Genomic DNA, 14,865 nt, shown 5'->3' on the forward strand with positions numbered 1-14,865 from the left:
GGGGATTATTGGCGACAGGGTGGCTATGGGGAATGACACTCTTCCCTTCTCTCCTTTCCTACGAGAATCTCAGGCAGGAGGCCAACGCTTGAGCGAAAGCCAACTTCTGCAAGCAGAAACCAGATTTCACAGTGGCGATTCGTAGTGCATGACTGATAGATAGAGGCCTCCAGGATCATGCGACCACCCCTTGAAACGAGCCACGGACATTTACAAGGATGCAAATTACTGAAAAAATAAAAGAGGGAAAAAGGAAGCTGTGTGTTTCTCATGTTCGCTTCGACAGCTGCACCAGATACAGCTTTTCTTCCACTATTCCACCCTCTCTGCTGCCAGCAACTGGTCATGGGACAGGTAGACTGGATTTGAACATGGAGGACCCATATAAATTATAGCATGGACGTAATCAGATGAACTCACTAATTTTAGAGTATCCTAATATTACCTGTATTACTGACTTTAAAGTACCTTACATGCATGTGTATTTAATAAGTCGCTCGTCCTGTCTGTAATTGTTTTATCTTGTCTGACTGTAATTGTTTTATCTTGCTATGGTCTGTGATTGGTGCAATAAATAAAAAATATATGAACACAGAGGATCCACTTTTCATGGAAATTATCCTCGCTGGAATGATGAAATCTTTCTTTATTTGTATCCAAGCGGTGCACAATTTAAAATTATGGATGTACATATATGAAATATAGGTGAAATTCAAAACTAAAAGGTTAAGATAATTAGACTAGTTTTTGATCAGAAGCAGGCTGACGCTATCTCAGTCATTCGCTAGATGGGGCATAAATTGAATGCACATCAGTGCTGTATTGATTGCATTTCTCCACTATGATAAAATGGGGGGGGGGATGGAGTCAGGGCCCCCAAAGTTTGGTTTGCACAGTGTCTGCATATTTTGGGAGACATGTCTGAAACACCCTGAGGTTGTCTGAGGTGTCAATGTGTGGTCTTGAAGAATCGGGCAAGGGTTAAATCTGCACCAAGAGGACTCAGGCTTCTGGGATACGATAAGGAGGTGCCTCTGAACATGTGCAGATCAGTTTTTCATCTCAGCAGCATCACAACCATACAATGCCTTCTTCCCAAAACGGTGCAGCCTGGTGCTTCACGCTGGGTGTGCAAAAAAGAGAGCACATTGCAGAAGGCAGAAAAAGTTGTGTATGTAATGGCCTCCACAGACAATTCAGTCAGGACAAGAGGAACCATTTTTGTGGACTACAACTCCCAGAATCCAACATCCAGCCGTTGTGAGATTCCGGGACCTGTACCACCCCAGACAGCTTTTCTCATGGCTACGAGGCATTTGGTCTTATCGACAAGCAGAGTGTGTTGGGAGTTCAGCTTGCATAGCCCAGCCTACCTTGCAAGAATTTCAATAACCAGCCCCGTGGCTTGCCAGGCGCTGACCACATTTGTGTCCGCTGGTTGCCTGGTCAGCGAAATTTCATTTCCTGAGACTGAGACCCGGGGGTCATGCCCTTAGGATGACGTCCCAGGGACAGGCAGACCCATCAGCGACAGCTGCAAAACAAACAGTATGGGAGACAGACAGAGAAGGTGGAATCTTCCCTTGGGGACAGGGTTTGATCCTGCAACTCCCAGGCAGGCAGGGAAACAGGATCAGAGAATAATTTCTCTGGCTCTTTATAGATGAACATCTTTTATGTACCATAGGTTTTGGTGGGCTTTAGATCACTTCTCCAGATGCCACCCGCAAACGGTTCAGCCGAATAACATCTGTTTGTCTTTAAAGTGTCACAGCTAATTATCTGCTCTTCGCTGGGTCTGTTGTAGTGAACAATCCATAGATAGATAGATAGATAGATAGATAGATAGATAGATAGATAGATAGATAGATAGATAGATAGATAGATAGATAGATAGATAGATAGATAGATAGATAGATAGATAGATAGATGCCCTTTCAATCTCATTTCTCAACCAGAAATGGTCTTAGAGCAGATCGCAGGCACTCAAAAAAAGAGCAACCCCTTCCTACAAGCTTCTAATCTAAAAAGACATGATAAAAAGCAGAAGGGGGGAGAGGGAGCAATGGGTTTGTCGGCTGCTTTCGGGGCCTAGCTTTTGCTTCCCGGCTGATCTTCTCCATGGCTGCCGCCTTTGTTTCTGGGAATAGCTGATGGTGAGGACAGTTGATGGGGGGGAAGGCTTTCGGGAGCCGGCAGAGCTGGCAAAAGAGCAAAGAAAAAAGACCTCAAGAGAGCGGATCTGAAGACCAAGGGCACATTGGTACAGGCTAAAAAGAGGGGATGGGGTGAGTGATTGGCAGCATTTATGCAATGCCCACCCGCCCACCTGGCCTGGAGATTTGGATGGGCAGCTCAGCCCCCGAAGCCATCAAACCAACCACCATGGCATTCGTCTTCTTTGTATGTATGGGGTATAACCGTGGGGCAGAAGTGGCCAAGAGTTTAAAGCATCCGCCAGCGTGTGGGATGGCTGCCAGGTTTCGCCACAGCCCTGGCACGCGCTCGGCTATGAGCCATCGCTTGGAGATTTAATTGCAGGGTTTTGCTGGCATGGAGAGAAAAATGCCAGGGGTAGAGCGCAGAGGGAAGGGCCCTCGTCCCCATCCCCAGAAGGAATTGACTCAGTACCAGGTGCTGTATGAATGTAGCCCCCCCACTGAGCATGTTTTCCCTGCCACCATCTGCATCTCAGATCCAAGCAGGCATTCTGAAGGCGGGGAGGGGGAAAGGGAATAAAACGCCCCCTCTGCCCATCATCCTCTAGGTGGGTGGAAGAAAAGGGGAGTCAGGATGGAATGGTTCTGTCACAAAGGTTGGCAAGACTAGAGCCCGCCGTCGAGAAGCGGATTTCTGGGAGGGACCAGGTCTTCGATTTCACAAAATCGGGGTGTTTTCGGTTTTCTTCCATGCCACGACGACGGGTTGAAAGCCACAAAAGGTTGGAAGGAGTTTTAGTCTCTTCGGTATCCGGCCGCTCCGTTTGGGAAGCGGCCAAGCTTTTCCCTTCGGAAAGCATCTTCTGTTTTTTTCTCTAAGTAGACCGGATCGAAAAAGAGGCTAACGTTTCTTTAATAGAGACTCAGGAGAGGAAATGTCAGCCAGGGCGGGTTTGAATACAAGGGCCAAGTCCAGATATTTCTCCTCAAAACAGCTACGAAAGGTATACGAGGAGACCTGCCTTCTTTCTCACCTGGCCACCCTCACTTTGGTTGCATAGTTTGGAATTTTCTGGCAAAACGCCCTTTTGCTATGAAACAGAAGCTCAAAGAGCCGCAGAGGAGAATAGCTACAAGTTCACCAGACGGTCCACCCCATTTCTCATGGCGACCTTTTTCAGTGTTTTCCAGGTAGAACGTGTTCTGAAGTGGTTTGCCATTCCCTCCTTCAAGGGGCGCTCTGGGATGGCGCAGTTTGTCCAAGGCCACACAGACTAGCTGTATCTCATAGGAGACACCGTGGAGAATCAAACTTCCAAGCCATTATTTACCTAAACCACTGAGCTTATCCCGTTACCTAAAGTCTCGTGAACTTACTCTGAGAGATTTGTAGAAGAAAGAATTTTTTAAAAACCGTATTTCTTTACTCAGTTTCTTGAAATTACAGACATGTGTACTGTATGTGGATTTCTTTTTGCATGCATACTTAGCAACCAGCTGAACATATCAACAGCAAACAAACAACAGTCACCAACAGGGGGAAAGAGAGGGAAAAGAACACTTAGCAAGGAGGCAGGGCTATCTTTGAGTTCCAGGACTGGGAGGAACAGTTGTTTAGTACTGGAAAGATGTACAAAGCCCCTCCCAGTCGCACAAACTACAGATAGCATGCAAGGCTGTAAACAAAACAGCTTTTTCATAATGTAGTGGTAATGCTGCTGCCCAGCTTCAGCAGGGAAAGATGCTTTTCTTCACCTAGCCGTGGTCTCGCAGTTTCTGCAGATGGAGGACTACCTAGCCAACACTATCCAAACCAGCATGGGAATATAAAGATATACGTACACCTTAGGATGTAAGAATACCCTCCGTGTAGCTGACTCTACCTTTCTCAGCAGCTTGATTTCCATCCTTGGTGACCAGCCCTCCTTGTCCATCATTCTGAGAGCACATGAGATGCTCCTGGCTGCAAATTTGTGGTGCTGTGTGAGAAACCTCCCATTGCTAAATCTTTGCTTGCATTGGCCTTAATTACTGTTCAGGGTGGAGTGGAACAGAGCTGATGGACGGGGAAGGTTTGCTATTCCCCCCCCCCCCAAGATCAATGCTTAGGGACAAAGGATGGAAACAGAGTCCATAAGTCCTCTGCATATGTGTGTGTGTGTGTGTTTTCAGGCTAGGAAGAGCAGCACTCAGAAACAGATGTATGCAGATGTGCGTCCTTGGATTTCAGCTCCCAAAATTCCCAAGAAATGATTCTAGGAGTTGCAATCGAAAATTTCAAATCTGCCTACTCCTAATTGGAACAAGCCCAAGGGGGTGTATCCTGACTGCCTCTCTGTAACCATTGCCCAAAGATTTTTGGGGACTATATTTGTGCAAGGCAGCAAAGTTTCGTCAGCACGGTGTGCCCCTTTGCATTTTAAAAAGCAGAACATAATTAAGAACACCACCGCTATTTTTTTTCCCCAGACCTTGGCTCTTCCAGTCCTTGTTGGTAAAGCTTATTATGGGTTGGCTTGTCCTTTGTCGCCATCGTGTGTTCGTGTGCAGCGACACCTCCCGTCCGCAGCGCTTAGAAATGTCGGCTTTGGGGGACTACAAGGTCCAGCGTCCCTCAGCCGGTCTGGCTGGTGGTTTATGGGAGTTGTAGTCCCCAAAAGGCAATGTTTTCAGCCTCTGATCTGTCACGACATGGATTCCCCCAGGCGAGGGACGAAAATGGAGGAAAGTTTAAACACTTTCTCTCGCTCCGGAGACTTTGAGGCCTGTCTGGCATGTGCCAAGCAGGTCATGGGCTAAACAGGTCATGAAGGTTTGGCAATATTGCTGATAATTTCTGCATTACATTTTTAAAAAATTGCCATTTTGCAAGCTTTAGTTGCACGCACAGCCTGCAGCATTGTTTCCCATTGTGCTGATGTGGAAAAGAAAACAAGGCCAGATTTGACCAATGTTTCTTGCTACACCCATGAGCAGGCACGCTTCCGGCCCAGAACGCTTTTGAATTCAGATCTAGTTTTGCTTTCTCTGGCTCCGATCCAGATCAGATGGATAAGGCCAAAGGGGAAAGTCTCTTGATAGAAACAGAGGGTAAAGAACAGGGTCACAGAGGTGCTTTCTAGTTATCATTTTTCCCCGTTCTTTTTTGTTGCTCAGATTTTGCACACGTATAAACAGGCAGGGTGTCCCTCCCCGGTCTTCTGTCTCCCATTCGTCGCACAAAATGGACAGGACTCCACACTATTTTTGCTTTCTTTTCTTTTTTTTTAAAAAAAGGATTTGTTTATTATTTTAAAAATCCATGCATTTCGGGAGAGGGGAGGGGGGAAACACAAAACACCTTTCTTCCCCCATCACAGTTCCTTCCCCCCCACAGAGCCTCTCAGTGGTTCCACCTTGCAGTGATGGGGAACGGAAAAGCGAGGTTTTGGAAATAAATAGTAGAAAATAGTTAAAAGCGAAAACACAGAAAATGGGATGTTGAGTGGCGTGTGGCGTTATGGGGAAGACTAATCTCATGCTAAAAAACGCCACACCCTCGGAAGGCAGACCACAAACAGGCATTCACACCACAGCCTGGGGAAGTTACTTTTTTTCGGATCCTGGAACTTCTGTTTTTTTGAGTTGTTGTTTTTAAAAGCACTTATCCAAGTGCTGATTCAAACGCAGCTGTCTACCGCCTCTCTTGCAGAATTCACATGCTTCCGTTTGGTGCGCAACAGGAGCTGGGAGATCTGACCCTTTTGGACTGCCGGGACTAAAACACCCCATCCAGCTCACTTGAGGATACTGGGATATGTAGTCCCAAGCAGACCATATAAACCATTTGCCGTGACGCTATCTTACAACCACACACACACACACACAATCTCTGACACATTAATGAACACTCCCAGTCACACCTGATACACACCCTGTATTGCTAAGGGACCGGCACAATTGTGCACCAGACTGCCTGGTGCACAGGATTCGCACGTGGTAACTATAAATGCACCATCCAGGGCGCTCAGTCACAAGGGAGACTGCAGTAACGCCACCCATAACTGAGCACAATGAAAAAGTGCTGCTGGGTTTTTCTGCCTCTCCTGCCACACACGCAACTTTATTACACACCATGTCTAGAAAATGTGCTTTTCTCCGAGTCATTCTGCACACACGGAAGACCGAATCCAGCTGCAGATCCTGCCCTATAGGAACAAGCAGAACGAACACAAGGGTGGAAATGGCGCACTATGCGCACGTTTGTTTGTGTGTGCCTGCATACAATTGCCACACAGAGGAACACCAAAAATTTTACTCTTCCTTTCCGTGCTGACATGCGCGCCCATTTAATGTTCTCCCTTCTGAACATGCACACTCTTATATTCGCAAGCACCCAGAAATTCACACATGCATTTTTTTTCTAGTAATAATAATAGGACCTGCCTAGTGTTTATTTTCTTAAAACTATCAGTCAAATAATTATCCCTTTGTGGGTGAGGAAAACAGACGTCTGGGGGTTCCCCGGAATTCCACGCTGGCGCGCTTCCATGGTGCCACTGCCCGCTGGCTCCCAGAGTTTTTCTGTCTTTGGACTTTTGGACTCTTGGCATAAGCAAGCCGGCCAGGCAACCATAAGTGGATCCCACACATACACCCCTCTCTGTTTTATACAGCTACACAGATGGGAATTCGGGTCTGGGAACCACAGCAATTCACGTAAGGGGATGGGGGAGCAGGAGAGTTTAAACGTTTGTTTTATTCACCAAAATTTGCTGACGGAGGGTGCTTCCCAAGGGCGGGTGGCAAAACAGCCCGGAGGTTCTCCATTTAGATACTACTGGCTCTTTTCACTCTCCCTGACACCTTTTTTTTCCTCCTTAAATTCAACCAGTCCCGACAAGGGTCCACAGCCATACTGGCCACACACACCCCATCGCAACATTGGCCTGTTTTGAGTTTTACTGAGCTATTTTGGCAAGACACCATCAAAGTGGGCAGGGTTGGGTGGGAAGCGTTGACCTGATTTCTCGCCCAGGTGTCCCCCTCAAATTTCACCTACGGATGCTGAAACCCCAACCTCATGCTCTATCCCTCCCTTTTCCCCCCTCTCCTGCCCGGAAAAGCACCCGTCCCGGATTGGCAGCAGCCGCATCCTACCCAACAAAAAGACCAATAAATATCACTAGTTTCCCCACCCACCTACCCAACACAAGGTTGTATACATGTGGAAAAACAAGTTTGAAGTTGGACCTGAGATGGGCGTGTGGGTGCAAAGGCCGTGGACCTAAAGAGGCGGCATGGATTTCTGAGCGCCAGGATGGGGCCCGGTCAACTCCATGGGCTCTGCTGGGGATGCTATGGCCATGCAGAAAAGTCAGAATTGGGGGGGACTACAAATCCCATAGTTCCTTCACCAGCGTAGCTACCAAGGGCTTGTGGTCCAAAAAAGGGGGGGCAAGCTCTCTGGATTCTGTGCTATGATCCATAAATGTTTTGTTCTGGGGGGAAAATTAAAGCGTTGAAATTCAGAAAAACCAGCAAAGCCCAATAGTGTCAGTATTAAGGACTAGCAGTTTTTATTGGGCATTGAAGTAGGATTTTGTACTTGCAGAAATGGTCTATAGTCCATGAGAATGATTTACGCCCAATAAACCTTGTTAGTCGTTAAGGTGCCACAGAACCATCCCTACCGTTTGCTATAAGACAGGAATGGCCCACTTGTGGGAGGGGTCTTGCTCTTGGTTTTGCTGGCTAGGGCAGATGGGAGTTGGAGTCTGACAACACAGGGTGGCCTATAGGTTTCCTGCAGAGGCTCTAACAGAATCCTCATCACTCTCCCTGAAAAATCCTACAATTTCCAGAATTCTTTGAAGGAGAAGACATGAGAGCAGCAAGCATGATGGTCATGACCAGCATTCTGAAGGTCTTTGGCACCACCTAGTGGTAGAAATCAGGAGCCACCTCCTAGGAACCTCAGCGGATGTCACCCTCTAGTGGAAGGAAAAGGGAGAACAAGTGGTTTTTTTTTGTTTTTTGTCCACAATGCCCCCTACTGGCTAGACTGGGGGGAAAAAGATTTCCAAGTTCTTCTCCCCTTCCACTCCTGCAGATCTTTTTTGGGCCAGGAGGGGAGCACCATGGGCTGCTCATAGGAAAAACTGTGTCAGTGAGGTTGACTGAGGGGTCACCGGCTCTGCCCCCTCCCCACCGTGAACCCCAGTGGCATCTCCCAGCAGCTTCTGACACCGGGCCTTGTAGATGTCACGTTCGTGAGCCACCCGGGCCATCTCGACCCGCAGGGACTCCAGCTGCTGGGCAAGCTGGGACTTCTCGGCCTCCAGGACGTGGCGCTGCTGAACCCGCTTGAACCGGCACGATTGAGCGTAGCCGCGGTTCTTGAGGGTGCGGCGCTTCTGCTTCAGCCGCTGGACCTCGTCCTTGCCGAAACCCCGGAGCTGGCGGTTCAGATCTCGCACCGACATGGAGACCAGCTGCGCGTCGGAGAAGCAGTCGGAGAGCAGCGGCACCTGGAGAAGGGTGGGGGAAAGCAGGGGGACCACGGAGAGGCCGGAGAGAGGACCCACGTATGAACAGAAAGGGAAAATAAAACAACTACACAGCACATCACACATTCCTGTTTAGAACAATCAGATAACTGGCTGAGAACATGACTCTTTTTTTGGACTAGAACTCCCAGAATCCTCCCTAGCCACGCTGGCTAGCAAATTCTGAGACCAACAGGCCAAAACCTATATCTTTTTCTAGCTTGGCTGCAAACCCTTAGGGAGAGGTGACCCTCCTTCTTCCGAGAAGGTTTGTGGCCACCATTCCTGGACTCGGACAGAGGGGCCCGACACCTCGCTCGTGGAGTACCAGCGTGTCTAGGACATTTCCCCGGGAGAGACCTAGCAAAAGTTTGCAAAACTTTTCCACAAAGCTTCTGATCTTCACCAGCTGGCACAACCGCTGGTTTTGGGGGGAATCTGCTGGTTTTCTGACGACACTCTGTCTATTTACTCCTCTGTGCTTTCATCTTGCAAATCTAGTCCAAATACGTAACTTTTTCAAGGTTTGGGGTATTCTGTACAATTATCCCTGGGGAGCCCGCCAATCCTCTGTCCCTTTACAACCTTTGGCAGGTCCTGCTAACCACGGCATAACTTTGCACTTTCTAGAACCGGAAGGTTGGATCTGACCTGCCTCTTGTCTGAAGAGGGACTGGATTTTTTTGACTACAACTCCCAGAATGCTGGTTGAGGGATGTCCCTTGCTTTTCCCCCTTCCTGCCCCACACAGGTAATCCATTTCTTTTTAAAATCTCTCTTCTGCGGGTTACCTGCTGTTGCTCTGTCCCGAGAGCTTCGGTCGCTCCTAAGAACCCCTGCAGCTGGGGGGTCGCCCGGCCACGAAGGCCCGCTTCCGCCACGGGGACCCCGAGGAGGGCCTCCACGGCTTCGTCCAACCCTGGTACCATCTGGCCTTCGGGGCTTCCCCCCACGGCGGCCGCCAGAGTCTGGTGGAGCGTGGCCATCCAGTAGAGTTCTTCCAGGGTGGACTTGGGGTCCCCTCCGGCTTTGTCGAAGGTGGGCGAAGGTGGCACCGAGCTGCACGGGGTGGAACTCAAGGACGAGGCGCCCACGCCGGGTCTGGAAACCTCTTGCTTGACCTCGAATCTCAGCAGGTCAAAGTCGTCCAGGTAATCGAGCGCCAGCGGGCTGGGAGGAAGGGTGCTCATCCTACCCCGGACGAGAGAAAGAGAACATGAGGGACCGGACGAAGAAGCGAGGGATGGATCGGTGTCTGGGATAAACCAACCAGCAGCCTCTTTGATGGTTGGCTACGGAGGGAGGGAGGGATCAGGTCCACGGAGACGCCACTCACCCCTAGCCCTGTAGATCTGGAGAGTATGGAGGTTGTCACTCCCTCCACTTTCTTACGATACAGCCCATAGCCTGCATGCGCAGGCATGCGCACAAGAACACGCTGGATCAAACCCAAGGCTTCTCTGATCCAGCATTCTGTTCACAAAGGGGAAAACAATCCAAGGTCCATGGGAAACCCATAAGAGGGTTACGAATGCAAACGATATGCGCTCTGCACATGCGCAGAGAGCATCCAGACCGAGCATGACCTAATGGACAGGTTAGAATTTTCACAGCTCTGTGGAGAGCGAATTATGGCTAGGTTCTTCTATGAACTAACGTTAGGGTCTTTTCCACCCAGGAGCTAAAGGAGATCTTTTGTGCTAAATCTGGGGATCCGTGACGCACAGAATAGCTCAAATGTACATCACTATGGAATCCCATCAAGAGCAAGAACCCCCATGAGAATCAGATCCACCGAGCCATGAAGAATTACTGCCCCATTCAGCATAACTGGAAAGATACCTTGCACCAACCCATTTAAAATCTTTATGGATTATTCAAAAACAAAGAACCGCCTCCCTCTCTACAGCTTGAAAAAAGTTACTTTTTTAAGACTACAGCTCCCAAAATTCGTCCAGGCCAGCCTCTTCACTGGACAAGTAACCCCAAAAAACTTTTATCACACATTCTGCACCCCTGTGCGTTCACACCTTGGCTTCGGTGAGACTAAATCTTTAAGGCTATGGACCCTGAGCATTAGTTAGGTTTAGGAAGCAGGAAGCACCAGCAGGCTGCCGGGGACTTGCTCCCGAGTAAACCTGCTGGCAACGGGGTGAGGTGCCAAGCCTTTGCCTTGTGAGGCCTCGACAGTCTAAGGTAGCAGAATGCAGGCGGAAGGGTCGAGAAAGGATGAACCAAAATGGATCATCATCTCCGGCAGGAGGACTTGCAAAAATAAAAATTAAAAATGGAATTATTTCCTTGCTTTCTCTTGCTCCTCAAAAGCTGGAAAGGTCACTTTCCGCGGACTACAACTCCCAGAATCCGGGGAGGCAGGATTCTGGGATATGTAGTCCAACGGTTTTTCCAGACTCGACTCTTTTTTTATGCTGTGCTATGAATTTATGAAACCATCACCAAGGGTTTTTTTGGGGGGGTGGGGGTGGAAGAGGTGGCCAGTTTCTGGGGCACCCACCTGTTGGTTTGGGGGTCCATCGGTCTCCTGGTCCAGCTGCCAGACGAGTTCCCCTGGTTGACCTTTCGGCGAGGCTGGTGCCCCCCTCCTCAGCACCACGGCCAGGACAGGATGGCAGGCGGCTTGCCCAAGCCCAGAGACCAGATCCCGGACACCAGGGTCCCTTTTAAAGCTCCAGGGAAGCTGAGCTCAAAGGAATACATTAATGGCTGGCCAATGAGGCGCCTGGACTGGGCTGGCCCAGGAGGAAGAGGGATCACTGGCAGAGCGGCGCCTCCCCACCCCACACCCACCGGCCACCTCCCCATAACTGTGGGATGAGTTCAGTGTCTCTGGGAGGAGGCCCTCGCCCGCCCGCCCTCCCTGCCTTCCAGAACAAGTTTCCTTCTGCTCTTTACTTCCTCATCTGGGGAAGAGAAAGTGCCGCTCTTTGGTCTGACACAACCGCTGGCTGCTGCCACGAGAAAGCCGAGCTCTCTGGGCTGACCCCAGACTTTGTGCTGCCTGAGACGACGGGCAAAGTGGCCCGGATATGTCCCTGCCAGCTGGAGCCTGCAAAACCCTTGGGTTATTATGAATGACACCTCCCAACCTCCCACAGCCCTCGATGAATGGTTTTCCCTCTGACCGCGTGGGGCCTCCCCCCCCAATGGCTCTGTGCCCCTCGCCGACTCGATGCCAATCCTTGCTGCCTCCCCCCCGGCATCTGCCACCTGAGACTGCTGCCTGGCGGGAGGACTGGCCCTAAAATTGGATTCGGATGGTGGCTTGGCCTTCCGAAGCCAGGGGTCTTCCCGTTGGGCACCCTCTGTCCTTGCTCTCCATGGGCCGTGCTGTTTGGGGACGGTGGGTGTCGTAGTACCAAATTATCTGGGGGTGCGGGTGGCTGAAGGAGATCACACCGTGGCCAACCGGACAGTTCTTGAGATCCAAAGGAGGCAACCGGACTCTTTTGGAAAGATCTCCTCGGGGTGAGGGGCCACGGTTCATGAAACCCCAGACCTGTGATTCTTCGCCCATGGTCCTCGACTGGCACAGGAGCCTCGTGCCGCAGAAGATGTTGGCCTCCCACTTTTATTGCCTTCTCTACTGGCTGCTCCCAGCTTTCTCCTGCTCTGGTTTCCAACCCTGGGCTCCACCTTCCACCCACCTCAAGTATATCCTTTCATGTCAGGCTTAACGGCGAGCAAAAAAGGCTGCAACCGGCCCATCAATAATAACCTAGCACCTCTGAGCATTTGCAGAGTGCATGGATGCATAACCTGGAATTAATTCGTTCATTGTGTGCTGTCAATTCAATTCTGACTTACGGTGCCCTGAACCTCTGGCTTCACCCCCAGGTTCCTAAAACACAGAGCTAACTTGGGTTAGAGGGGATGAATCTCAGGAACTCTGCACGGGCTCAGAAACAACTTCTCCCAAGACCCGTTTGGATGAGCAGAAACAGCAGCTGCTTCCTTCCAGAAAAAAAGAAAAAAGACCAATCTGGTTGTTTGTTTGTGTGTTTGTTGTCAATATTTCAGCTTTCCTTAAGACCCATCGAGGGCCCTCTGAGGACAGGCCTTGGAGACCGGAAAGGGGTCCAAGCAAAGTGGGGTGTGAACCTAGATGATGATGATGATGATGATTACTCTCTGCTCCTGCTCTGTAAGACCTTGCACAATATCAAAAATTTGAGCTCACAACCAGAGCTTGAAAATGTTCCATTTTAGGATGACAGTTCCCATCATCCACTGGTTGGGGGATGATGGGAACTGTCGTCCCAAAATGGAACATTTTCAAGCTCGGCTTCACCATTCACCAAAGGCATCATCTTTCTATGGAGGGAATGATTGTGAAGAGGGTGGACAAAAGCTGGGGAGGGGGGGTGCGTGCACGCGTTTGTTCGAGATGAACGAAGCCCACAGAAAACGGATGAGACCTCGGTCCCCACCGGAGCCGCTGCTCATTTGAAAGCCGGGGGGCCATTGGAGGGGAGGGAGGGAGCCCCCGTGGTCAGAATGCGACCCGGCCGGCCGGGTTGCCATGACTTCTGCCCCGTTCCTAATACCCAGCGTTGGGGCCGGGACAAAAGGGCCAGGCAGCGTGGCTAAGCGGTTGTGACAGGGGATTCTCGGCCTATTCAGGGTGACGTCACCCGGTCATCAGGCCTCACCCCACTCTTGGCCACGGACCGGCCACCCCTGGCGCGAGCGGGTCCCCGTTGTGAAGCCGACAGAGGACGGGTCGGGCTCCCCAGTTTGCCCCCTTTGCGACACGACAGGCCCCTTTCAGCCAGAGCCTTGCCGCAGGCAGGAGTTCAACAGGAAAAACTCCCTCCTTCCCAAGGGAACAGCACCTGTGTCATTTCTGCCTGCTGCATGTGAACAGCACCGGTGTCATTTCTGCCTGCTGCATGTGAAGAGGCATCGGGTGTGCTTGTGTGTGCAGAAAAGAGTGCCAGGGAGACAGAGAGCGAAACAGGGGTACTTAAGTCAAATTAGTGAAAACCTACCCCGCCACACAGACGACCACTAGGCAATACAGTCATCATGTGGGCACCTTGCAGAAAATTATTTTCCTGGAGTCTTTTCCGAGGTTGTTTGGAAGATCTCAGCCAGGCCGCTGCAAAGTCTAAAAGAAAAGAAATAGAATCTTTAAAATAGACTTCACCTGTTGGATCTTGATGGATCGTGGCACCGTTACAGGCAAAAGAGGAGCCAGGCCATAAAGGAAACTTTTTTTTTAAAAAAAGGCCACTAACAGTCCTGTAGTGTGAGCCATTTCTCCTCAATATGACCGTTTTGAAGAGACACAGTACAGTAGTTAAAAAGGAATATCATCCAATATGTCCATTCAAATCAGGCTCGGAACTAGGCCGATATCAACCAGTAGACCCCTCATGGTTAGCTAAGGTTTAAATCTGGGTATTAAGCAATATATTTTACAACATATAAAGAGGTGGGTTATGAACACTGACAGATGGAAGGTAGAAGCTGTATATCCCTCCAGATCTGGTAAATAAAATAGAGTTCTGGGGATCGTTAAGGGTATGTTCTCTGTTTAATTAGCCAATCTTTCTATGCCCCTGCTTTTGATCACCCCCCCCATGTGTCTTGACCTCCTTGACCCACATTTCTCCCTGGCCTAATCCTGAGGCGGGTGACACTTTTAATGGGCTCCCAGCCCAGCCAAGCCGATTGCCCCTTACCCCAATCCCACATCCACCCATCCCCTATTACCCCCCCCTCCACCTTCATCCCGGCAAAATAAACACACCGATTAATTAGTCCGCTGGGGAGACTTTTAATGGGATCAGGAGAGTGGGCCAGAAGGGACGATTTCTCTTTGGGGGGATCAGATGGGGAGTTTAAACTTTTAACCCCAAGAGTCCACAATCTCCATTTTTTTAAAAAAAAAAGTCCTCCACCACTTAAAAAAAACCACAACAATTTTGGATTAGGAAGACCAGATTATCTCTCCAGGGTGCAGGGGGTTAAACGGTCGGGCTGGGAGCCAGGGGAAGCTGAGGCTTTTTGGGGGGGGGGGGTTTCCTGCCCAGAAACGGGTCACGGGCATCCCTCCATCGCCCCCATGGGCCAAGGACCGGCTCAAAATGGGAGATCATGGATGGTCTAAGCACAACAATACATCCACAACAATACACACTAATCACCCATTTACA

General features: G+C 50.0%; 1 protein-coding gene and 1 long non-coding RNA gene across 2 annotated transcripts in view; one reads left to right on the forward strand and one right to left on the reverse strand.

Annotated features, from left to right (window-relative positions):
* LOC140701385 (uncharacterized) overlaps positions 1-594 on the forward strand; it is a 1,798-nt gene extending 1,204 nt beyond the window's left edge. Inside the window, exon 2 of the long non-coding RNA XR_012080317.2 lies at positions 74-594. This is a non-coding gene — a long non-coding RNA (uncharacterized LOC140701385). The remainder of the gene's footprint in view (positions 1-73) is intronic.
* A 4,806-nt stretch (positions 595-5,400) lies between these two features.
* NRL (neural retina leucine zipper) lies at positions 5,401-11,442 on the reverse strand. The gene is made up of 3 exons (XM_020809326.3): positions 11,202-11,442; positions 9,478-9,877; positions 5,401-8,668 (listed from the first exon to the last, which is right to left on the reverse strand). Exons 1-3 carry the CDS (start codon positions 11,219-11,221, stop codon positions 8,288-8,290), a joined length of 801 nt encoding a protein of 266 aa, XP_020664985.3. The 5' UTR covers positions 11,222-11,442; the 3' UTR covers positions 5,401-8,287.
* Positions 11,443-14,865: the final 3,423 nt, after the last annotated feature.

The sequence above is a fragment of the Pogona vitticeps genome, chromosome 6 (assembly GCF_051106095.1).
Source record: "Pogona vitticeps strain Pit_001003342236 chromosome 6, PviZW2.1, whole genome shotgun sequence".
Taxonomy (NCBI): domain Eukaryota; kingdom Metazoa; phylum Chordata; class Lepidosauria; order Squamata; family Agamidae; genus Pogona; species Pogona vitticeps.